Source organism: Macrosteles quadrilineatus, unplaced genomic scaffold (assembly GCF_028750875.1).
Source record: "Macrosteles quadrilineatus isolate MER2022 unplaced genomic scaffold, UCM_ALF_1.0 Scaffold_1__1_contigs__length_201487025, whole genome shotgun sequence".
In the NCBI taxonomy this organism is placed as follows: domain Eukaryota; kingdom Metazoa; phylum Arthropoda; class Insecta; order Hemiptera; family Cicadellidae; genus Macrosteles; species Macrosteles quadrilineatus.
In genome coordinates this window covers 196,325,049-196,348,855 of record NW_026542594.1, presented here as the reverse complement: position 1 = coordinate 196,348,855, position 23,807 = coordinate 196,325,049, and the positions used below count along the sequence as shown (strand labels likewise).

At 35.1% G+C, this 23,807-nt stretch overlaps 2 protein-coding genes across 2 annotated transcripts in view; one reads left to right on the top strand and one right to left on the bottom strand.

The window, feature by feature from the left end:
- Nucleotides 1–445: 445 nt before the first annotated feature.
- LOC128983468 (general transcription factor IIH subunit 3) lies at nt 446–7,992 on the bottom strand. The gene is made up of 7 exons (XM_054402765.1): nt 7,741–7,992; nt 6,915–7,092; nt 6,286–6,480; nt 5,618–5,741; nt 5,044–5,308; nt 4,708–4,744; nt 446–596 (listed from the first exon to the last, which is right to left on the bottom strand). Exons 1-7 carry the CDS (start codon nt 7,751–7,753, stop codon nt 530–532), a joined length of 879 nt encoding a protein of 292 aa, XP_054258740.1. The 5' UTR covers nt 7,754–7,992; the 3' UTR covers nt 446–529.
- A 1,176-nt stretch (nt 7,993–9,168) lies between these two features.
- The window catches only part of LOC128993432 (dedicator of cytokinesis protein 1), a 55,767-nt gene continuing 41,128 nt past the window's right edge, over nt 9,169–23,807 (top strand). Inside the window, exons 1-9 of the mRNA XM_054417325.1 lie at nt 9,169–9,312; nt 13,825–14,008; nt 16,823–16,919; nt 17,524–17,669; nt 18,369–18,492; nt 18,859–19,089; nt 19,666–19,919; nt 20,963–21,089; nt 22,027–22,233. Of these exons, the coding sequence (XP_054273300.1) occupies nt 9,261–9,312; nt 13,825–14,008; nt 16,823–16,919; nt 17,524–17,669; nt 18,369–18,492; nt 18,859–19,089; nt 19,666–19,919; nt 20,963–21,089; nt 22,027–22,233 (1,422 nt within the window). The 5' untranslated portion in view covers nt 9,169–9,260. The remainder of the gene's footprint in view (nt 9,313–13,824; nt 14,009–16,822; nt 16,920–17,523; nt 17,670–18,368; nt 18,493–18,858; nt 19,090–19,665; nt 19,920–20,962; nt 21,090–22,026; nt 22,234–23,807) is intronic.

Below are 23,807 nucleotides of genomic sequence, written 5' to 3'. Positions count from 1 at the left end.
ATATCAAATTTATAACGGCTTATTATAAAGTAATTACAAATACATTTTTTAAAACCAAGGTAATCATAAAATAAAAATATTGAAATAAGAACAAATTAACACTATTATTGCCTTCAGTGTAGAACTCTACCAAAATATTGGCAACTAAAACAGTAGGAATAAAATGACCTACAAAGATGTGTATGATCTTATTAGTTATTATCTTGTAAAAATATGGCCCGCTGCTATTTGGCTTACTATAACAGCAGATAAGGCCACGGTAGAAGGCCATCAACTCAAGTCAATCACCTAAAAGTATCCTATACAAAACATGTTAATTTACTAATTTATGGTTTTATAAACAAGTGGAATTACTTTTGATGTAGTTTCGATTACATATTCTTCTATGACACTCAAACAAAACTGATAATTAGTCATGAACACAAGGTATGAAAATAACAGTTACTTTATACGAAAAAGTTTAATATTTTACTTCTAAAATCTTAGAAAAACATTTACAAAATTAAAATTAGAAAGTTAAATCTTAAAGCTACATAAGTTTTGGTTTCTTTTTCTTTGGCTTCACTGGCAGGGCTCCAGGTGTTTTGAAGACGGCACTGAAAAATATGGAAGTTTTTAATCATAACAATATCAAATGTGTTGATTTTCTTTAGTATAAATTATTGTTCACTACTATTTCTGAAAGTGGCTCATTTCGGGGCGAGATTGTGGTTTATGAGCAAGTTCTTGGTTTTATTTAATAAAACATTCTATTGTCTAGTGATTTTTGTTTTTAAGTTAAATATTATAGTTTTACAATTTATTTAAAAGTCAGCTGTCAAACATCCTTATATGTAATATGTGAAACCAATTTCTACGAAACGCTACTCCTCCGTTAACAATGGACGGATTTTTACGAATGATGCGTGTATTAAGTACTTTTTGTGTAGACGCCCCCTTTCACCAATTCCTGAAATAAAAGTCCTCGGACTTTGCCCCTCAGGCCATCAAAATCCCAATTTATATCTCATGAAGAAAAGATTTTGTTTACTTAAACAGACAAATAATTTGTATTAATTACAGCTGTTCATAATTAACACATGATACACACAAGAGCATTCATTTTCAGAGTGAGTTCGTTTTCAGTTTTCAGTTTTGATAACTAGAGTGGAGTGATTGATTACATTATTTTTTAGTTGACTCTTTCAAGTCATTATTAAAATGTTATTTATTTTGAAATAACGCGTGTAATACTTTGCAATTTCTCGAATTCGAGCAACAGGTGCACCAGTATTTTCTAATACCTGATGGTAGGCCCTTAGATCTACGTATACAGGTGATGTTAAACTTTTGCAAATATGTACCGCCCCGTTACGTTGCCTCTTTTTGTAATAACCACAAATATTAGAACAGAAAGTGGTATGGATCATAAACATAAACAAATTATGTAACTAGCGCCTGTTAAGCTGGTCGGAATCTTAATTTGTTTGGAACAGGAAAAGTAATCAGACAAAATTATATTTTTTGATAGAATGGATAACGTTGATATTAGTAGGCTAAAGTTCATCTGTGTGCAAACTAAATGTAAATATATATTCACAAGTAAATATGAGCTATTTTTGTATACAGATAGATGGAAACATTAATTCCATATAATCTAGATATAGGTATTTTGATGCATAGGCCTAACTTAACAAATTTTGAGGAAAGAAGATAACTCAAAACTGAAAAACATAATGTGAAATGTCCATGAAGGCAGAAAACCAATTGGAACGCCCAAAGCAAGATGGAGGAAAGTAAGAACATTTGGAATTATGATGATGTGAGTAAGATAAGGATGATGCCGATGATTTTTTTTTTTTTTTTTTTTTTAGGGAGAGGTGGGAAAATGCATTTATGCACACAGGTTGCTAGCCTGTAGTGTGGGACTCCAACGGGCTTAAGGCCCAGAGACTACCCACTAAAAACCTCCTCTACTCTTCGGACACTAGCCTGGGAACACTTGTCGCACTTCATCAGAACTAGGCCGAGTTTGCCTACGCCCGAGGGGCTTACGCCGTGTCTAGCCGTTTATTTCTTATCAAATCTAGACTATGTTCCGATCTAGATCATTCTTTTTAGCTTGAAGGACATTCCGGACAAAGTGCGACCAGCAGTCCCAGTTGTCCTCACCCTTCAGCAAGGTCTCACAGATCGATTCAATCGACAGCACCCCAAGATGTTGAATGGCCTCCTGGCGAAGCATATCCCATTGTGGACAGTGGAAAAAAGTGTGTTCCGCGTCGTCGGGAATGCATGGGCAGTAAATGCAGTCAGGTGAATTCGTTTTGGCCATCAAGTGCAGGTACGACTGAAAATAGCCGTGACCTGACAAGAACTGCGTGAGGTAATAGTCAACCTCACCGTGCCGCCGTTCTACCCACGGTTGGACCTGCCTGATGAGTCTGGCAGTCCAACGTCCTCGAGTCTCCCTTTCCCAGCTTTCTTGCCACATCTGAAAAGTGCGGGAGCGCTCTTCTGTTCTTGCAGCGTCCTTTCCGATGTAGCCTTGTCTCTGGTAGATTGCCTTCCTCTCCGCTGCCAAGAGTTTGACTGGGATAACTCCAGCGATCACCAAAACGGCCGGTTCGGACACCGTACGGTACGCGGAAGCGACCCTGAGTGCCGCCTGACGCTGCACTCGTGCGAGCCTCAACCTATACGCCTCCTTGTTAAGCGCGTCTGCCCACACCTCAGAGCCGTAGAGAAGCACGGACTGGACTGCAGACATCAGTAGTCTTCTACGGCTGGACCGGGGACCACCGACATTGGCCATAAGCCTACTAAGAGCAGCAACACTCCTAGCAGCCTTGTCCGCCGTACGGAAGATCTGGTCCCTCCAGCTCAGCTTGTTGTCCACCATGACACCAAGGTACTTGGCGGTTCGCGTGGTTTGGACAACTACGTTCCCAACTCGTAGCGGAACGATGGTTTCAATCCGTTTTTTCGTGAGGATGACGATCTCTGTCTTGCTCAGAGCGAGTGTCAGACCATGATCAGTCATCCAGGCGTTTACAACGCGCATGACTTGGTTCAGTTTCAGTTGGGCTAGCTCAACGTTGCGTGCAGCAATGAGGGCTGCGACGTCATCGGCGTACCCAACTAAAACGGTCTCCTCTGGCATCTCAGATCTCAGAAGGCTGTCGTAGGCAGCGTTCCACAAATCTGGGCCGAGTATCGAACCTTGCGCGGCACCGGAAGTAACATCCATCGTCCGCGAACCATCTTTAGTTTCGTAATTAAGAGTTCTGCAGCGCAGGTAGTCCTCGATCAGCCTCAACAGATATGCTGGTACGCGGAAGCTATTCCTCAACGCGCTCAACATATCGACCCATCTCGCCGAGTTAAAAGCATTCTTGACATCTAGCGTAACAAGAAGCACGATACGGCGAGAGTAATGATTGAAGCTCTCGGCACGCTCTACCGCTCTGTGTACCTCGGATATCGCGTCGATTGTTGACCGACCCTTTCTGAAGCCGTACTGACGAGGAGACAAATCTCCGGCAGCTTCCACGGCAGACGTCAGGCGGCAGCGGATCAGTTTCATGATGCCGATGATGGAGTAAGATAAGGATGATGATGGGAGTAAGATAAGGAGGATGATTATGGAACGAGATTAGAATGATAATGATGATGGAGTAAGATAAGGGTGATGATGATGGGAGTAAGATAAGGGTGATGATGATGGGAGTAAGATAAGGAGGATGATTATGGAACGAGATTAGAATGATAATGATGATGGAGTAAGATAAGGGTGATGATGATGGGAGTAAGATAAGGAGGATGATAATGAATTAAGATAAGGAGGATGATAATAAAGTAATATAAGGATGAGGATGGAATAATATAAGGAGTATAATAATCAAGAAAGATTGGATGATGATGATGGAGTATGATAAGGAGGATGATGGAATGATAGAGTAAGATAAGGAGTACCATGATAGTTGAGTAAGATAAGGATGATGATCGTGGAGTAAGATAAGAAGGATGATGATGGAATAATATAAGGATGGTGATGATGGTGGAATAAAATAAAGAGCAGTAAATGGAGTAAGATAAGGACGAGGAGGATGGGTGTAAGATAAGGATGATGAGAGTAAGATAAGGAGGATGATAATAGAGTAACAGGAGGATGATGATAATAGAGTAACATAAGGATGATGATGATGATGATGGAGTAAGTTAAGGAGGTTGGTAATAGAGTAAGATAAGGATGATGATGATGGACTAAGATAAGAAAGTTGATAATAGAGTAAGATAAGGATGATGATGGTGGAGTAGTATAAGGAGGATGATGATGACGGAAGTAAGATAAGGATGATGATGATGGGAGTAAGATAAGGAGGATGATAATAGAGTAACAGGAGGATGATGATAATAGAGTAACATAAGGATGATGATGATGATGATGGAGTAAGTTAAGGAGGTTGGTAATAGAGTAAGATAAGGATGATGATGATGGACTAAGATAAGAAAGTTGATAATAGAGTAAGATAAGGATGATGATGGTGGAGTAGTATAAGGAGGATGATGATGACGGAAGTAAGATAAGGATGATGCAGAGATTTTCATAAGTGTTACTAAGTTAAGGTAATCTAATGATTACAGTTCTTATGATAAGCCTTATGATGAAAAAGCTATTATTGTTTGTTTTCATTAAAACTATTTTACTATCAAAATAATACTTACTGACATGTTGTGCAGATGGGACTGAACTTACAGAAGACTGAAAAAATATTCATTTTATTAAAACAATTCTCCAGAATAATGGTGAAGTGTATTGGCCTAGCGAAATTATAATAAACATGTGTTTAAAATTGCTATGTATTGTTAAAACATATATATTTCACAAGTAAAGTCTTCATAATATGGTACGGGTACTGTACAACACTTCAAAATGCCTCCTTGTTACCCGGGATTGTCGGCAACTGAGGTAGTCTCGGTCCCATAAACCTCATTTAAGTTTGATACGTCTGGTGTATCAATTGAAAATCACCAACCTAAAGCCAGCTTCAGTAAACTTACTAGACAGACATATTGAGCAGACGTAGCCGATGTCAACTAGCTGCCGATGACAGAAACAAGCCGCGCGGTAGTCGACCTTGACTGGCGGCGGCAGTACCAGCTTCTTCCTAATCGGAGGCTCGGGCAGAAACACCCACAACAGGTACTGCAGTAGGCCTGGCAGTCTGGGAACGGTGAGTTTCAGATACAGCCCTCCAGTGATGTCACAGCCTTGCTGTAGCAGGCCCAGGTTCTGGTCTAGGCTGCACACGTCCAGGATCACATTCTGCGGAGAGGAACTCGCAAGTGAGATATTTTGAAAATTAGTGACATAACTTAGTGTGTGTTTTCAAATGCTTTTTACTTCAGACTACCAAACATGACTCTGTGATTTACCCAATTGGGACTAGGCCCTACAAGTTTTACCCTCTGGTAGTTTAATTTTTTCTGCAACAGTACCTGTAATTATACAAAATACGTAACAATTATGATTTTTTAATTCTAATTTCATACTTCATTAAACAAGTGACTAGATGTATTTTAGGTAGCAAGTGAAGCAAATAATATTAAAAAAAATCTAGAATGTAATACATACTTGCTTCTGTGCTGTGAAAAAGACATTCATATAGTTCATGTATTGCGAGGCGCTGTCTCCGCTCCCTGTGATGACCAAAATACGAGAGTTCATCTTGACTCCGGCAGACAACTCCCTCTCGAGTCTGAAAATTGAAATTTTAATAAGCGAAAGTATTTATTTTATATTAGTTAACCTTGTGCAATCAGAATAAATAAATTAGGTAGAGTGTCTTCGTCCAAGAGGGTCTTTAAAGTTGGGGAGCAAGCTGGTCTACTGCAGTGGTTAGAGCGTGGGACTTTGGTTCCTGGGGTCCCGGGTTCAAATCCAACCAATTCATCAATGGATTTTATACTTCAGGTGATAATGCCGCAACCCCTAGGTCTAGCCTGAAGTAATGTGAAAAACAATTCCGGGCTCGTGCCTGGGGTCTTAGGACAAAAAAAAGTCCAAGGGAGCCAGCTCTACTGGATTTACTTTTTTGTATCAGCATAGGTAAATTTCATATCAGTTGTCTTTCGTGCATGGATTTCCAACATAAAAACACTTAAACACTACTGCCAGGAAAAGACTAATTTTTGTACACTCACTAAAACCACCAAGATGGGGCTCTACCTTAATCTTGCAAAATTCAAGATTTGTGGGGTTAAACTAAAAATCTATTGTAGCAGACAAGGAATTTGATTTACCTATGAATGTAACAGAGTGCCATAGCGAAGGCACCGGCCAAAAGGGATTCAGCTGTGACAGAGTTTGTATTTCGCAGAACAAACTGTTGCAAGCCGTGGCGGATGGTTTTTTCTGTGTGTGTGAACAGCTCGTATTGGCCATCCTGCTGTCTTACTGCAGACGCTGACTTGTCCTCATTCGGATATACAAACTCACTGAAATAATATAATTTATGTTAAACGGTCTTCAAACATTGGTCAAGCCTTGGTCATGGTCATAATTTCCTCACTTTTTATTTAATGCAGAATTGTACGAATGAATTACACTTTGTCAGGCAAGTAGGTAAAATTTTATGTGACGGTGTATACTTCTAAATAGATTAATTACTAACAACAACAACAGGTATATAACACTAGAACCTCAATAACAAACCTCTTGGTAGTAAGAGCCTTCATAAAAGGAGGGGGGATTTTAGTTAGGGACTTACTGATTTTCTACTATACTTTACTAAAGCTCAACTTTTTGTCCTAATATATGTAATTCTATTCAACAACTATTGAAAATAACACAAATAAACATGTTATTCCTTTTCCTACATTAAATTGTAAATTAGTTAATGGTAAAATAAATTTACAACTATTTTGCTAACCTTCCATCAGCATTGCAGGCAAGAACTGCAAGCTTGTTTGTTGACTTAAGCATTAGGTGAGAGTTTGAGAATGCAACAATGGCATCCAGACACTGGGAAAGCCGATGACGTTGTTCCACCAAAATACGCTGGGCTGGGTTCACGTCTACCACCACTATTAGCAGACTGGTCTCCGTCTCTGGTTACAAATGAAAATTACAACAGTATAAAAACTGTTCAGCAAGCAAGTTAGTTGGATACACAGTGGAAAGTTTAATAAATTGCAAACATTTGCGAGTTTTTAGGTCTAAAGGTTAGAGTACCGGGTTACAGTAACTCAACTGGGCTACCCTAATATCGATTAAAACTATAGATTAATAATAGATTTAACTAAATCAATTATAAAACAAAACTGTTATAAACTGTTGTTTTATTTTTGTTATCAAACTTTGTTTGTTATAAATTATCCTAACTAACCAAACCCGCTGATAATGAAAAAATCTAATGAAGTTAACTAGGTATTCAAATTGATACTTTCAATCAATATTAGAGTCACTTAACATATTAGCCCAGTTAAAAAACTGTATCGGAGGGGTAGACTTTCATAAGTGGGACTAAAAACAATCGAAATGAATATATTTATCGATTATTTCATTCGATAAATTATATCAAGCTTTGGTTTTTTTCAAACTAACCGAATGAAATAATCGATCTGATATTTTCATTCGGTTGGTTTGGCCCCAATTATGAAAGTCTACCCTACCATACCATTCCCATGCAGAGAACCTACAATAATTATATTATCTGATAAAATTATCATAAAATACCAAATATTATAAAATATTACCTTCTGTAGCCATTGTAGACTTTGCACGACAGGTCTGGTGTCTGGGGGATTAATGAAACTACAAATAGGCCTCTTTAAGTTTAGGCAAAGACAATTATATAACTAAGGTGATCTCTTGATTCTCTTGCATTTTGAAAGGTTTTCATTTATATTTTGATAATAAACAACAATGTGTAGGAAAAAACCAATTACAGGTATTAAGAAGTACAAATAACTACAAAAATAACAAGTTAGCCTACAACCACTGAGCTATCTCAATGCCTACAACTTTTGTTTTGTTTGACACAAGCCAAACATAACCTTATTTCTTTTATTATTTTTTTAGTTTTTAATTCTTGGTTGGGGTGCGCTTACTATAATGTCTATGAAGCTGTGATGTCTTCTCTTCTTCCCCATTGCAAGAGACATGCAATGTTTTTACAGATTAACATCATGGTGGAGGTGGAAGGAAAGAAAGATTAACATCACATCCCATTATAAACGTAAACTTAAAAAAAGATGATCAATCAAATCGATTAAGAATAGTATCATAGATCAAACAAGGAGTCGCTAAAATTTCCCTTGGAAACGATTCTTTCGAATCGATGGAAAACAGTTTTTTTCAAAAGCATTGTGGTTTAATTAATTAAATTCAACTTTTATGAATATGAATATTGACAATGGTCAGAAGTCCAGAGTACAAAAACGGTACAAATCACGTCGTACATGCAAAGTAATGTTGCAACGCATTTTGTAATTTTGGAATAAAGGACTTATGACTTAAACGATAACCTAAGGTGTAACCATAGATTTTTATGCTTTATCTATGGTGTAACATCAGCATTAAGTGTGTCAATGTGTTTAGTCAAGGGCGTAGACAGGATTTCCTTTTGGGGGTGCTGATGATATTCATACAGGTCAGCAGGGGGGTTTGTTGGAAATGACCAACATACAGATGGTCCGGGATGTTGAAATTTTAGAGCAAAATTGTGGGTTTTAAGCTTTTAAAATCTCTTATTTCAATTTATTCCGGACCATAGGAAAATGCAGGTTAAAAAAACCTCAGTTAGTTATTGTTATGAGCACCTTCAGCACCCCCCTGGCTACGCCCTTGAGTTTAGTAAAGTTAAATTTTGACTATCGTGACGAAAATCCTATTAGGTGCATGTTTGAATAAAAATAATATCATGTTGGAAATCTAGGATGCTTTTGCACGTCCGTTGATGACACTTGTTTTTGACTTAGCTAATGCATTTTTGTCAATTTGGCTGAATAAAGGCTTAGTTTTGTGATGTTTATTATATTACCAATGTTTAAAACAAATTTGTATAGTGACAAATGTAGTATACCTATGTAATTAAAAAAAAAATACTTTTACTGTGTTGGCTAACCTGTAGCACTGTCGTAAACATTATCAGTCATGACTGGAAACACTGGTCATGGCCGAAGAGCTGTCTCTTCTGTGATGGTGATGTGATGTAAATAAATTTTGGTGCTAAGATTTTCTAGTGTTTTGTTTTGTTTGCATTTTACATGTTCTCATGATGTCTATACTATGGGCTCCTGTAAAAGAAAAGGACAGATATGGAATTGGTAAGTTTAAATATTACAATTTAATTTAATGAAGAGCTAACCATTGCTAACCTTTTATTAGTCCCAGGCTGACTTACCCTGGTTTTAACACCTTCTTTACAACTATGATAGTATTATTAGGCTAGATTTATTATTGTATAAAGCTTTAAAAAGTTTTGGCCTAGGCCTAATTAAAATTTTTCTGAGACAGCTATGCCTACTAAGTTTGCCACAAAGCTACACATAGACCTAGGCAATTTACCCATCCCACACCCATCTTTCATTCATAGCCTATAACTTAATGTGAAAATGCCCGAGGAAATTTTTTTAGGTGAATACCTACTAAGTTACTAGGTAGTAACATAGTAGGTACTCACCTAAAAAAAAAATCAGTAGGAATAAAATTGCTGTTTAACTTATAAGTTAGGTAAAGTTGGCTTTGCTAAGCTTAACTTAGGCTACAAAAAAAAATATCGGCCCACTTCCTGCCGATCTAGTCCGGTTAAACCAATGTACTGATAAAAATTGTTCGGTTAAAGAGATGTCATTTCTGCCGAGTGTAGTACGGTTAAACCAATGTCCAGTTAAAAGGTGTCCGGATAAGGTGTCCAAAATTATAGGCCTACTCCTTTTAAAACTAACTAGGCCTAAGCATAGCCTAACTGAACCCATCAGCGACACAATCAAGGGCACTCTTGTAAGTTAGTAACTCTGTAGTCACTCTTAGCTAAGAACATTTTTTTTTACCGTATTTGTCTTTTAACGCTGTTCAAGTCCGATTCCAGCTGGAGGGAGGGGAGGAAAAATAAGAATAGTTTATTGCCATTGACCATGTAGGCTACAGAAGGAATAGGCATTGTTAAGTTACATAATAATAGAATCAATTAAGGGGGGTACCGGTACACTTCAATATCTGTTGGCACAAACAACCGAATGAGTAGCCTAATATTGATTACCGGGTATTCGATTGTTTAATTTGATATATCGATTGATATTTTCATTCGGTTGTTTGTGCCAACAGATATGGAATTGTACCCGTAAATAGGTAGGCCTACATAATATACATACATAACACCAAGATTCATTAAGTTAAGTTCTAAAGAGTTCCAAGATGTAGGCCTACGGTAAATAAAATAAAAAAGTACAAATAGTTTGAATTAGGTAGCCGTTTGATCAATTTCCATTTTGTGTTCTATGAATTATTTAATAGGTAGGCTACTCTAAAACGGGTTTTCCACGAGCCTATACAAATTTTTGATTTGAAAGTGGAAAGAGAAGGTTAAATCTTGAGAAGCTCAGGCAGCTTGTTGTAAATTTTCACACAATTTAATTTTAAGGAAATAACTTAGGCCTACCTGTGGTGGCCAGTCTGTGATGGGGTATGTCTAGCTGTTTCTTTCCTTTGTGGGAAGTGTGGGTAGTTCTGCCTCGTGGAAAACTCATTTAAATTAGCTTTTTTACTGAAACAGAGTAAGTTAGTTGTATAGATTTACCATTGTAAAAATGTGTAGTCTGATGAAAAGTGGTTTGCAGTGCTCCGCAGGGTCAGTCCCCAACATTGTGCGGAAGACTTCCTTTTGTATAAGTAGGAGCGAATGAACAAAGGGGGTATGGCCACATGTTAGAATTCCATTTTATGAGACTGAAACAGTCCAAAATAGGCTAGTTTTTAAGATATTCAATGCTGACAAGAGGCATTAACTTCCAGAATAGAAATGAAACTCTCCAGAGTTTTTTGCTTTGATTTGTGAGTAGGCTAGATTCATAAGTGTAATACCGTTGTAAGTCTTAATGGAAGTGTCTCTTAAAAATGTCGTCAAGTGAGAATTTGAGAATTGTTACGTAGTGAGGAATGCGTAGGTGAAGATTGATATTGGTTTAGGCCTAGGTTTTTTTTATGTGAACCAGAGTTTCCAAAATGTATTAGACCTACATAAGTTTTAAGGAAAGTAAGTTACCCTAATTAACTTTTACATAACATGTAGCCTAGGTTGTACATAATAGTAAGTTATTGTTTGCTATGTACCTTACATACAGTAGGCCTAATTAATTTACTATAGGTGCCTCCAAACAAATTTTCAATTTTGATATAATTCTGTTGGTGCATTCTTACCTGTTGTGCTGCTTTTGCTGTCTCCATTTCAAGAGACCAGCGTTTTAATCCTTTCCCCGTTACAAACTCAAGTTAAGTCCACCCTCCTTACTTTGTCTATAATCCTCCATCCTACAAAAGTAGTGTAAACAAACATTGGTCACAATTACATTAAAGAACATTTAATTTGAATCAACTTACTTACACATGTGCTAATCAATGACTATAGAAAGAAGCTGCGGGGGGCTGAAGTGTGTCCAGGTTAATGGCAAGACGTAAACAACTGCCAGCAATTTTGCCAACTCGGCTTCTAGTAGCCGCATGCATTTCAGCCGAATCATGGTTTATATAGCTTTTACGGCGACGTTATTGACCATATCATTTAATCTATTTTTTATCATTTTTTACTAAAAGAGCTACTTACTGCGCCTATCTACTATCTTGAATTGTTAATTTTTTTGTATAGCTTTGTAAAAATGTCAATTTTCTACTTTTTTTGCTCTAAAAAACAATAATTAGGCATAACAAAAATATATATTTGAGGTCCCCTAAAGTTTTTAACATGGCGACTACGAGAAAACAATTTTTCCATATTTAGTCTCGATAAATAGTATCGGAAGCAGCTAAATAGACATGTTTTGTCGTTTTTTAGAGGGGTGGTGATGTGTCTTAAGATAGGTAAATAAATTTTTTGACTAAAGTGGTTTGTGATTTTATAATAATTGCCGAGCAATATTTACTCATTATGGATGCCAATATTTAATCTTTTAATGTTTGAATTAAATTTTAATTGTGATTAAGTTTACACAAACATTTTGTAGGATTGGTCTCCCCAGTAAGGATTACAATGTGCATTGAAAAAAACGGTCAGATAGTACTAGAGGTTTACTTTGGTTAAACTAGTTTTATGTTGTATTTTTCAATACAGCAAATTAAACTTGTTTTGTTACAACAGTGAAACACATTTATAAATAAAGTTTAAAAAGGCCTTTAAATTCCCTTATTTACGTTTCCACTAAGTTATGGTAAAAAATAAGTAGCCATTACAAATCTATTACGGTAGGTACATCATTTTAAACTTATTTTTTTCGTTAACATAAAATCTGTGAATTTACAAAACGACTGGGTAAGTTTTTGCCCTACCTAGCTCATTGTTAAGCAGGATATCCTGCTTAGAGATTGAAGAGCCCACCTGCACTAGCTTCTCCATTGTTGGTATAAAAATCATGGCAAAAATAACTAATTTCATAAATTACTATTTGAAATGATTTTTAAGTCCAATGAAAAAATTATTGTATTGTAAAAAAAATTACGAATTGTGATTTTTATTTTATCAGCTAAATTGATCTAATCTTGGACAGATGTTAGGCCTATTTGTTTGTACACCTTCTGTAATATGACTGATGCTTTAATTGTGTAATGTAAATAGGTACAGAATTCATTGTTTAGCCTGATCTCTTACTTTGATTCTGTTTCTCTAATTTAGATTAAGGTAGGCCTCCTACTTTGTATGGTCGCCATTTCATTGACACATTTCATTAACAGTTACAATAATCTCAAGCAACGCGCTAGCATAATTTCTTATAATTAGAAAAATATTAAAAATTGTATCAACATTGTTTTACATAACACAATGAAACATTCTATTGTGATATACCCTACAATCTTTAAAAAAGCAAAACTTGCAAGTTTTTAGGAATAAACAAAAATATCAAATGGATAATTTATTTTCAAGCAGGGGACTAAATGCATAGTGCCCATCACATGACTAAATCAGTAAAAAATGCATTAAATGCTTGCAATGTTATATACTACAGTAGAACCTCGATAACAAGACACTCATGGGTATTATTTAATTGGTAAGACTTGTTATCAAGATTGACTTCTTCAGTAACATAAGATTAAGGGTAAAATAAATTAAAGGGGATTTGAAAATGACTATTGTTATCAAGGTTCCACTGTATTACCGATTACTTTTACCTGTAGTAAAACGGTTAAGCCGTTGAAACATGCATCACACAATAAAACTGCCGATTTAAGTAAATTTTTGATGATAAAAAAAATTAAGATGCGTTTTCATGTATTGTTTTGGCTAGAAAAAAATATCAGTTAAAGTGTTCTCCTTTAAAGATTTTTTTGTTGTTATTTTGACAAATATTTGAGTTATATTTTCTTTAATTTAGCACTCACCATATTAGCACTATATTTTCAATTTTTTTTTTTATTTTAGTTGTGAATTGAACATTTTGGAAATGAATTGACGTTTCTAAACTCTTGCAAAAACAAAGTAGGGATAGTAATTAATAAATGTCAAAAGACCTTTATGAGTTTACAACTGAGACCCCTTTTGTAACAATATATGACTGCCAGGCAGCTAGTCCATTTTACAACATGCGATCCACATACAACATCAGAAACATTTATAAAATATTTATTTTCAGCAATCCACAACTATCAGCAGGAAGATGCACCAATGAGAATCAAGATAACAGTTGGAGAATGTGTTCACATCCTGGAAGAAAACGGAGATTGGTTTTACGGGTTCACCGCCAAAAACCGAGGTCTAAGAGGGATTTTCCCCAAATGCTACGTGAAGATTATGGAGAGTGTCGTTGACAAATCTGGGTGAGTATTTTGCACAACTTAATTAGCCTAAGATAGAAATGTTTAAGTCTAGGTTTTTGGATTTGAATTAATCTTTAGATATTTACATTGAAAATAGCCTACTGATCTTATGAAAAAAATACTTGTGCGTATAATTTATTTACAGTTTATTGCAGTAATTTGTGGATTAGTTAGGGTTTTAAGACGTAATAAATGAGAGTGAAAAGTAATTTCAGCAGTTCTTTTAGTTTTGGAAAATTTAGTGAAAATAATAGTTAAAACTTCTGCTATACTAATCAGCAATAACTTTTAGAAAATGTCTACAATAATCCGTAGAGCAACATAAATTCAACATTGTCAAGAACAAACTTAAGGCAAAAATCTTTACTATTACTCGCGTCTATTAATTCATAAAATTTTTTGGAACTGTGAGAAGTCTGGTAATTTAAGAAAATTTTGGTTGTAAGAATGTTAAGTTAATGTATAGCTTGAGAAAACTAGTTAAGGAGTGCCTACAATAATTTAAAACTATTAAAACTTTGAAACGTGAATAAACCATCATTTAAAAGTATATTCCTGTGTGATGGTATTATAACCGCGACTTAAGATTAAAATGGTTATAATTGAAGCTTTAAGCACATACATTTGAATATTGTATTCAGTAAATCGTTAAGCAAGTTAAATAGTTTGCATACATTTAAAAACATTTTTCATCACCGTTAAAACAGAAGTGAAAAATTATGAATAAAGTCAATTAATAGTGGAAGAAACTGATATAATACCCCTTATAAAACAATAACATTTTATTGGAAGTAGCGTTCAATAAACTCACTTGTGAACTGTAGCTTATGTGTGAACCAGAAAAATAACTGACACAACTTTATCGAGGTATTTTGGATATTAGTAAAAATAGTTCTGTTTTAAGGAAATCAATCTTTATTTGATAAAAATGCATCCTGTTTTGCCCGTTATAAATAATAATGTCAATCAATGTAATCAATTCTATGATACTAGGTCCTTTAATTTGACTAAAAATTATCTGATCTTATATAAATAGTAGTGAAACTATATTAATTTAAATTACTAATAAGTTTTCCGTTTTCAATATAGGCTATCTTTAGTTAACTAAAAAAAAACTTTGTCAACAATACCTAACCATTATGAATTGACCGGTTGGTTGAAATATTGAACCTACGTAATAGATGTCAATTGGTGAAATAAATGGTCCACTGAAATCTGACCCAGAATCTAAACTGAGTACCCTATCATAAAAAATACCTTTGATTAAAGTTATCGTTGTGCATTATTTTGTAAAGAAATTAATTTTGCAAGCACATTTAGAGATTAATTAATGTCTCTTTAATTGTTTTTAAAGTGCATAGTTCAAGGCTGCAAAGGATAATTGTTTTAACTTCAAAAAGGTTTAAATAGGCTACCTGATATTAGGCAATTCATTAAGATTGCAAATATAAAAAAAATAAATAAAAAACTGTTGAAACTAAAATATAAGTTATGGACATTTCCTGCCACAAAAGTGTTAAAAATACACTATTAATACTACTCCCCTTTTGAAGTGATCTATTTTATAATAACAAAAAGGCGACAAAAAACATATGAAACTAACACTAAACACATAATAGATTATATCATTCAGCCAAAAGTCTTCAAGGTAATGGTATGTTTCCGTAGTGTTTTGCGAGTGTTTTTTCCCATACTTACTTCAAGGCTTTGGACTGATAAGTGGGTGTTAGTAGTGTTTAGATCTAGTTTCATTGTTTTCTTGTCAAAATTTTTTATCATGTATATCGTTTCAGGTTATTTTCAGGTCCTTAAGTAACACACGTTGAAATTAAATGAAATCTGTTTATTGTCCTTTGATTTTTACAAATTATTGAGAATGTCATATAACAACTAAAGTTATAACATAGTCAGTTAATAAATACCATACAGCTAACTAGACAAAATGAGACATGTTACAATAATTATTTTAAATATTGCAATTGAATAATCTTATTCTTAAGAAAAATTGGTGGCATTTAGAATAATGGAAGTGATTATATCCCATAACCAACAAAATCCAACAGTATTTCGGTCAATTTGCTAACTCGTAACTTGCTCATTTGTAATTTGCTAGGTAGATAGTAACTTTTCAGAATGTAACCCAATGCAGGTTTTATTCTTTAAACGTTTTTAAATCGCCTAACAATATCACTATGATGTCAATGAATGGCAGATGGCGTGTGGATGAATGGTAGCGTAGTATGTGAGGTGTGTAGAGAACGGTGTATCATAAGATGTGACTGGAGTGTTGTGAATTCTAATGCAAACCTTGGCTGTCTGCCATTTCCTGCACAGCTCGGAAATGCTAACAGCCTTTGGAAGAAATTAATTGAATAGGCCTACAGTATATTTAGTTTTTATATTTCCTACTGGATATATTAGTTTCCGTATTTGAAAATTTTGCATACGGTATTTATAATTTTCTGTTTCCATAATTTTTCTTCTTGTGTATGCTTTGAAAACTGTGATACAAAAATTTACTCCTCAATTTTATTTTCTGTTTCAAAAGAATAAACATAGATGTCCTGTGCTGCATAAATAGCTTATAGTTTTTTTAATTTCTACTGGAAAAAATGATTACTTGTATTAATAAAATATTAATCTCTCAAGAAAATTATACTGGAGTACCTAGATGACCTAAAAGCAAATATGAATGGAAATCTTGTACTTTGTCCTATGTGTTTTAATCTCTGGTCGAATACAGATTGTGGAAACAAAGAAAAAGTACACTCAAATGTAGTAAAAAAAAGTTGTGTATTTTTTTTTTTATTTCAGGCCAACAGAAGCAACAGTGTTAAAACAGCCTCAAATCGTCCAGGAATTAACGTCAGTCCTTAGAGAATGGGGCACTATATGGAAACATTTATTTATTGTAAGTATTTATTTAGATTATTCTTTACTTCAAGGTTATGTTTATATTTTAAATATACCATCTCATTTTTTACCACTTTTATTTGAGACATTTATTTTAATCGTAAACTAATCAGTTATTTTTTTAAAATCTATATTAGAGTTCTGTTATCGTAGATGCAAGCAATCAATTTGTTATAAAGATATGAAATACTTGTTTCTCCTTCTTGAATTAATTTGTAAATGAAAGCAAGTGTTAAAAACTCTATATACATGTTGGTTGTATTATCACGTATTTCAGTGTAGGGAGTCATCAATGCTTAAGGTGAACTAATGAACTGGTGGTCATGATATTGCTAAATGTGTTTAGCCATTGGTGGAATTGGTTGATGTGTCCAAGATCAAAGTTGCTCTTCCCTCTAGAGCAATGAAAACTTAGGTGGGATTTTATTAAGGTCTTACATTCTTACCCCAAAATGAGCTTCACTCAATTAAACACCTTAATTGAATTCTAATGATTGATTTCACGCTTTTCAAAAGATTAACTTTATCTTAAAAAAATGGTAATAGTTTTTAGTAAATTTAACCAGAATTATGTTAATAAATTGTGATAATTTGTTTGTTAGATGCACGACAAGAATTTCAAAAAGATAGAACAGAACTTGTACGAGCTGATGAGGTATCGTAGTCAGATTTTGTCCGGAACTCTTCCCGTTGATGAACTGAAACAAGTCAAACGTCTAGTCACCTCCAAAATCGATGTTGGGAATAAGTAAGTATTTATGTTGTAATTAGTTATTTGTGTGAGAAGTGGCACTTTGCTGCGCACGATAGAAAAGTTTACGGGCGAGCTGCAGGCGAGTGTGGAAAGTTTCTCGAGTGCAGCAAAGGCACTTTGCACTCACACATGATATTTTTCCTACAGTTACTATTAAGCATAGAAATAATTAGTATTCCAAACAGTAAATAACACGTTTTAGGTTAGGTTAAATCCAAGCATTGAACGGAATGAGAAACACTGCATCAGCTGATCGTAGTCGTAGTATCCCTAAGTGTTGCCAACCTATTTCCAAAAAAATGCTCACTGTTTTGCGTTGTTTGGTTAGAATACTGGTGTGCGGCAAAAAAAGTGCAGAAAAAAAAGCGTGCTTAAAAAAACCGTAAGTAAATGCAGCAATTATTAACTTTCTGTACTATAATCAGTGCAAGGAAGCAATTTGTCAGGTGACTGTAGGAAAAACATATTGTAGTTCAAACTTGGCCGATCTGTATGACAAAGAGTTAACTATTTTTATTTCACAAAACATTTTATTTTCAATAAAATATCACCAACCCCCTGAATTAATTAAATTCAATGGAACATATGCGGAACAATTAGTAATTGAATACAGGTGGTTTCTTATTTTATGTAATCCTAAATTTTTAATAAAATCTCAGTCTACAGAATATTAATGCCATTATTATTTTCCAGTTTATTAGGTTTGGACATGGTGGTCAGAGATGAACATGGTAATATTCTGAATCCTGAACAGACTTCAACCATCCAGCTCTACTGGCATCATGAAATTGCTGCCGAGAGGATAAAAAAAGCTATTGTGAGTGATTTTGCACGTAACAAATTATTCATAAATTTGTTTACGTGTTACTGGTATTAACCACGAGGCAATTTATCTGGTTGTTTCACATTCAATGAAAGATGGGTCTTATAACTGCAATAGATTGTTACTGTTACGTTTTTCTTTAGGAAAAAGCACTTGGCTTGGGAATACAGTAAGGAAGCAGGAAGAAGGAAAAATGCATACACAACTAACTTAGCTAAGAAAAGTTATATTTTGTTCGTCCCACAAGGGGTTTAGAGTTCAGATTATTAAAGATTTGTGTGTAATAATTTGATTCCTCCTTTTTAAAAACTGTATTAATTTATAATCTAAATAGTATTTGATTTTTCACTTGATTTTCAGTCGGAACCAGTAAACAAGAAGACTCCCCGGCCTGCCAGTCAGTCGTTGACACACACTATGTTCGTGTCTCTGCGGAACTTTATCTGTAGATTAGCAGACGACGCGGAACTGTTGATGACTCTGTACGACGGCAAGGAGAACAAAGCATTCACAGAAAACTACGTCGTCAGATGGAGTCAGGATATGTCTCGCAATACTGACCAAATACACAACCTTAGGGTGTTGTTTACCGTGAGTATTTGTAGTAATAAAAGTTTTTTTTTACGTTTGAGTGAATTTCTTAGGGGTTTTGAGAATTTTGACACAAATGCAAACTTTTGTAAAATGTGTAGCATTGATACAAAATAGTACACTGAAAATACACCTGAGAATCTAGGCAGGTTCTTCCAATCATACTCGATTGTTTAAATGTTGAAATTAGATTTAAGTGGAATCTAGGTTATATTACATATTTTGGCCCTTGGTATATAATTTTCTCGGATAAGCTAGCTGTCCTCTATTCATTTTGAAACAAATTCTTAACTTGCAAGTGTAAGTAACTTTTACCATTTGTTTAATCAGTTTTTAGAGATAAGAAGTAGAAATAAATAATTTTACACAATTAACTTGTGTTTATAAGAGTTCTGGTCATTTAATAACTTAAAAAGCTGTTAGTGCAATTATTTGATATTCTCTCATCCAAGGGAGATTCTTGGTAAAAAAGGTTTGCCCATAAAATGCCTGGGAATTTTTCACCCTCATAAGACACACATCTAATCACAATCTAATACCACATCTTCAGTAGTTATGTACATGTTTGATGTTCAGGACCTGGGATCGCGGGACCTGAGCCGAGAGAAGGTGTACTTGGTGTGTTACGTTGTTCGGCTCGGAGGTATGGAGGTGAGAGATGCTGACAAGGAGAATAAGAAGTCATCACGCCAGAGCATCACTAAGCCCCCAGTGGCGACGGGGGACTGTTTACGGCGACCCTACGGAGTGGCGGCGATAGACGTGACACTCTACATCGCGGGGAAACTAGAGTCCGATGAGGATAAACACCATTTCATGCCGTTCCTACCGTTAGTGTGTTTTTACATCTCATTTACGAAGTACCTAATGTTTGTTAGTTGAAATGTGCGTTTACGGTGATCACAGTTTTTGTGATTTAAATCATTTATAATTCTAACAATGTAAGATAGAACAGAAGGGTCTAGGTTTCAAGAACTTTTGTTGGTATAGTTGTCTTATCTTAATGGGAAATAGTCCACTGTGACACAAGAAGCACAAAATAATTTTCCATTATACACTAAAGCACTGTGTGTGAATTTTAGCTGAATAAACAAATTTGAATTTGAATTTGTCCCTAAAGCATCTTTAATCAAGGAAGTCTTTAGTTAGGAAGAGAGAGTCCCTTAGGAACCCTTGGAGCCCTTCTTGGTTGAAGATTCTGTCATTAACAGTAAAATAAGAGGGCGGGTTTTTAAGTAGGACATTTTGCGTATAGTTCCGTAGTTTGCTTGTACGCTGCAACAAGGCTGCGTGGGAGATAAGGCCAGTGATACGTTTTTTACCACAAGAAACGTATCCGATGCCAAAATTAATTGCTAGATGACTGAGGGATATGACTCTACAGTAATGCAATGAGTGAGGGTAAAGTGCGGAAATATGTTATGGAGTGAAAAAAATGGTTCTGAAATCCTTTTTCCTTTGTGGTCTTCTGTGGGAAGTCTGGGGACACACAAAAAAAACTCAATTCTTTCCTAAATGAACATTTTCACAGCCATTTTTAAACTCCCTAGCATATTTTTGCACTTCCCTGCTCATTCTGTTCACAAATGATGCCAGTAAGCAGTGAGGAGCCTCCAGGCTTTCCTCACAAGTACGTCGCTACACACAAAATAACCCTTACTTCTTAATTACCTTGATTAACCACTCTTGTATTCTAACTTATTGTGTTTCTGTGGCAAAGAGAACTTGTTCCCATTCAGGTAAGCATGCTATCCTCACAAGAAATGCTAAAAACTTAGGCCCTTGTGCTCTATGTTCCATCCTTAATTGATAGTGTATTTTTTAAAGACAAAATATATTCAATACTTAATTCATGTAATTTGTTATGTTCCAGATGTGAAAAGGACAATTTAGACGGAACTCTAAAGCGAATCATTTCCAACAAAGAGTTGTCTCAGAAAGATCACAAAGGTCAAGGGATTCACTGCAGTTTCAAAATGCTACAAGGAGACATAAACCAGGTATATATATTTATATATTTTTGTAACCACAAAGGGTAGGTACACCTACTTTCTGGCCTTTTAGCATAACAAAACTATTACTTTCTCCCCTTCTACTAGTATACAAAAATTTATTGTTTTTGTCAATATTTTAGAGTTTGATTTGTGGGTAAAAATATTTGTTTTTAGTCACCTGAACACAAAAAAGTGGTTTTCAAAGCGATGTCTGACTGTGTATGTTGTGAGCATGTGTACAGAGCTACAGACGGACTACACCTGAGGTCAGATTTTAACTGATTTTTTATGAGAATCAGGTGATACTGCCAATCTATATTTTGAATTTTTGAATTTGCTTGCGTTTTTCCCATAAAAACACACAAAATAACAACAAAATTAATTTGTTAAAAAATACAATTCGATTCAAATTTAGTACAGTAGACTCTCACTCATCCAAATCGGTTTTGTCCAGACTCCCGCTAGTCCGGATCGGCAATTTTGATTTTTTTGCGGCACAGTACAGTAGAAGTCCGATTATCCGAGCCAAACGGGACCGAGATTACCTTGGATAATCAAAAACTCGGATAAAATGGCGGTAAAAATTATTCCTGGTGGAACTGCATTTGCCCGGCTACCAATACTGTGGACCTGGGACAAAATTGAAAAAACGGCAGTACTGTATTTGCTCGACTCAGGATAGTCCGGATTATTTGTAATCCGGACCGGACGTCCGCCACATTAGTCTGGATGAGCGAGAGTCTACTGTAAGTTATTACCCTTTTAACTCTAAACAAAATGGTGTAACCCCCCAACGCTGTCAAAATTACGGTTTGAAAGTTACTGCAACTTTTGTGATTTTCCTCATAACATATCATACTCCCACCGCTTCCCCATTATAAGGGTTGTTAATGTGCTAATATGATAGTATGTGTCAGTTTGCTGATAGCGTTTATTTTGGCAGGTGCGAGAGGAGAACCCCCACCTAGTGCTGGGTCAGGTGGCTACAGCCCACAAGATGGGGTTCCCGGAGGTGATATTGCCCGGAGATGTCCGGAACGACCTCTACCTCACGCTGGTCTCCGGAGAGTTCTCTAAGGGTAGCAAGTCTACAGATAAGAATGTGGAGGTGACAGTCAGGGTGTGCGGGGAGAAGGGGCAGCCACTGCAGGTTAGTGTTCTGGATTTGTCCAGCCCAATACATAGGCCTAACAACCGAAACTCTCCAAAAAACATATGAACGGCCATCGACATGTTAAAACTAGCAAGGAATAACCAGTTGCACAACATGTGTTATCCCACCAACTTCCATTTGATGACTGTTTCACCATAAATGCACGAACATCATTGCCAAAAAACCAATGATGTAATAGACTAGTTAAATCTTAAGAATATGGGAATTGGCTTACCAGTTTGTGTCCAATTACAGAACCCCAACCAAACCTCAAAATAATATAATATCCTTTATCATCACCCTCACAGCTAACTCTTTAGTATTTGTTTCCATTACATAAACTAATTTGCTTTTTAATATATAAATATGTAAAGAGTCATTCCATGTCAAATCACCCGGGTCATGAAACCCACCATCTCAGAATTTGATGAAACTTTGTGAAAATGTTCATTCCTATGCCCTAAGTAAAAATACAAAAAAATTCGAAGATACTGCTTATACTTTTTTTTATATTAATTTTTTTGCGATACGCCGTTTTGACCATTTCAGGCCTCGGAATCGACAACCAAATGTAGCCTGAGCGACCAAAAAATTTAATTATTCACAAACCATTTAAGATAACACCTTCAAATTTTTAAGGCATGTTTCCTATGTCTTGAACATAAATAAAACGATATATAGGTCACTCTAGAGTATAATAAAAAAATTATAAAATTATTATATATTTTAATTTAATTTTTTCAAATTTGACCGTCATGGATTGTGAAAAACGGCTATAACTTTTTTCTCCAACCAGCTAGAACAATTATTTTTTTTGCAGAATTTTCCTTAAGCTATTACCTGTTTGAAAATGAAAATATAAAGATATTAGTGGTTTTCTATGTACAGATATTGGAAAAAAATAGTTTTATTAAAATATTAATTGACGCTAAAAATTTAGTAACATATATTTTTTATCTTTAAAAAAAAATACTTAAAAGAATTTGCAGTTATGAAAGCTTAATTCACATAAGTCCTGTAGTTCTATTACAATAATAAATAAAATTTTTGAAGATTAGGTACTTGATATTTCCTTAAACAAATTTAAAGCTAAAAGCTTTTGAGCGGTATACCTTGAAATGGTTGTAACAAAATAGTTTAATGTTTTTTATTATTATTGGCTAATTTACAGCTTGAGTAAATTTTATGGCATGAGAGATTAGTCACATGACATAGTAATTTTGATTTGAAGTCCTTCCTGACTAGTAGCTATTTGTTCAGGTTTGATTCAGCCAGCTCTAAGTCCTTGGTTGTAAAGCTCGTTGAAGGCTTACTTTTCTGTGTGTGCTTTTTATGGTACCTCTAAGACCATCTCAGGTTGACTTACCACAGCTTGTGGCATAAAAGGAGTGCTAAGCATTAGGGGTGTGCGATGCAGCATATTTTTTTCGATTCGATGCATCGATGCGATTCAAAGAATTTCGATTCGAATCGATGCGATTCGATTCGATGCAGCACGGCATAATTTTCTTCAAAAATTAAATACAACATGTGTTTCTGTAATGGATCCTTTACCTTAAAAAAGTTAAAGT

What these genes read in the sequence shown, in the direction of transcription:
- LOC128983468 (XM_054402765.1), bottom strand. An exon ending in GCCTGCAATGCTGATGGAAG is followed by an intron (nt 6,481 to 6,914) that starts GTTAGCAAAATA and finishes ATATTATTTCAG; the next exon opens with TGAGTTTGTATATCCGAATG. An exon ending in GCACTCTGTTACATTCATAG is followed by an intron (nt 5,742 to 6,285) that starts GTAAATCAAATT and finishes TTCAATTTTCAG; the next exon opens with ACTCGAGAGGGAGTTGTCTG.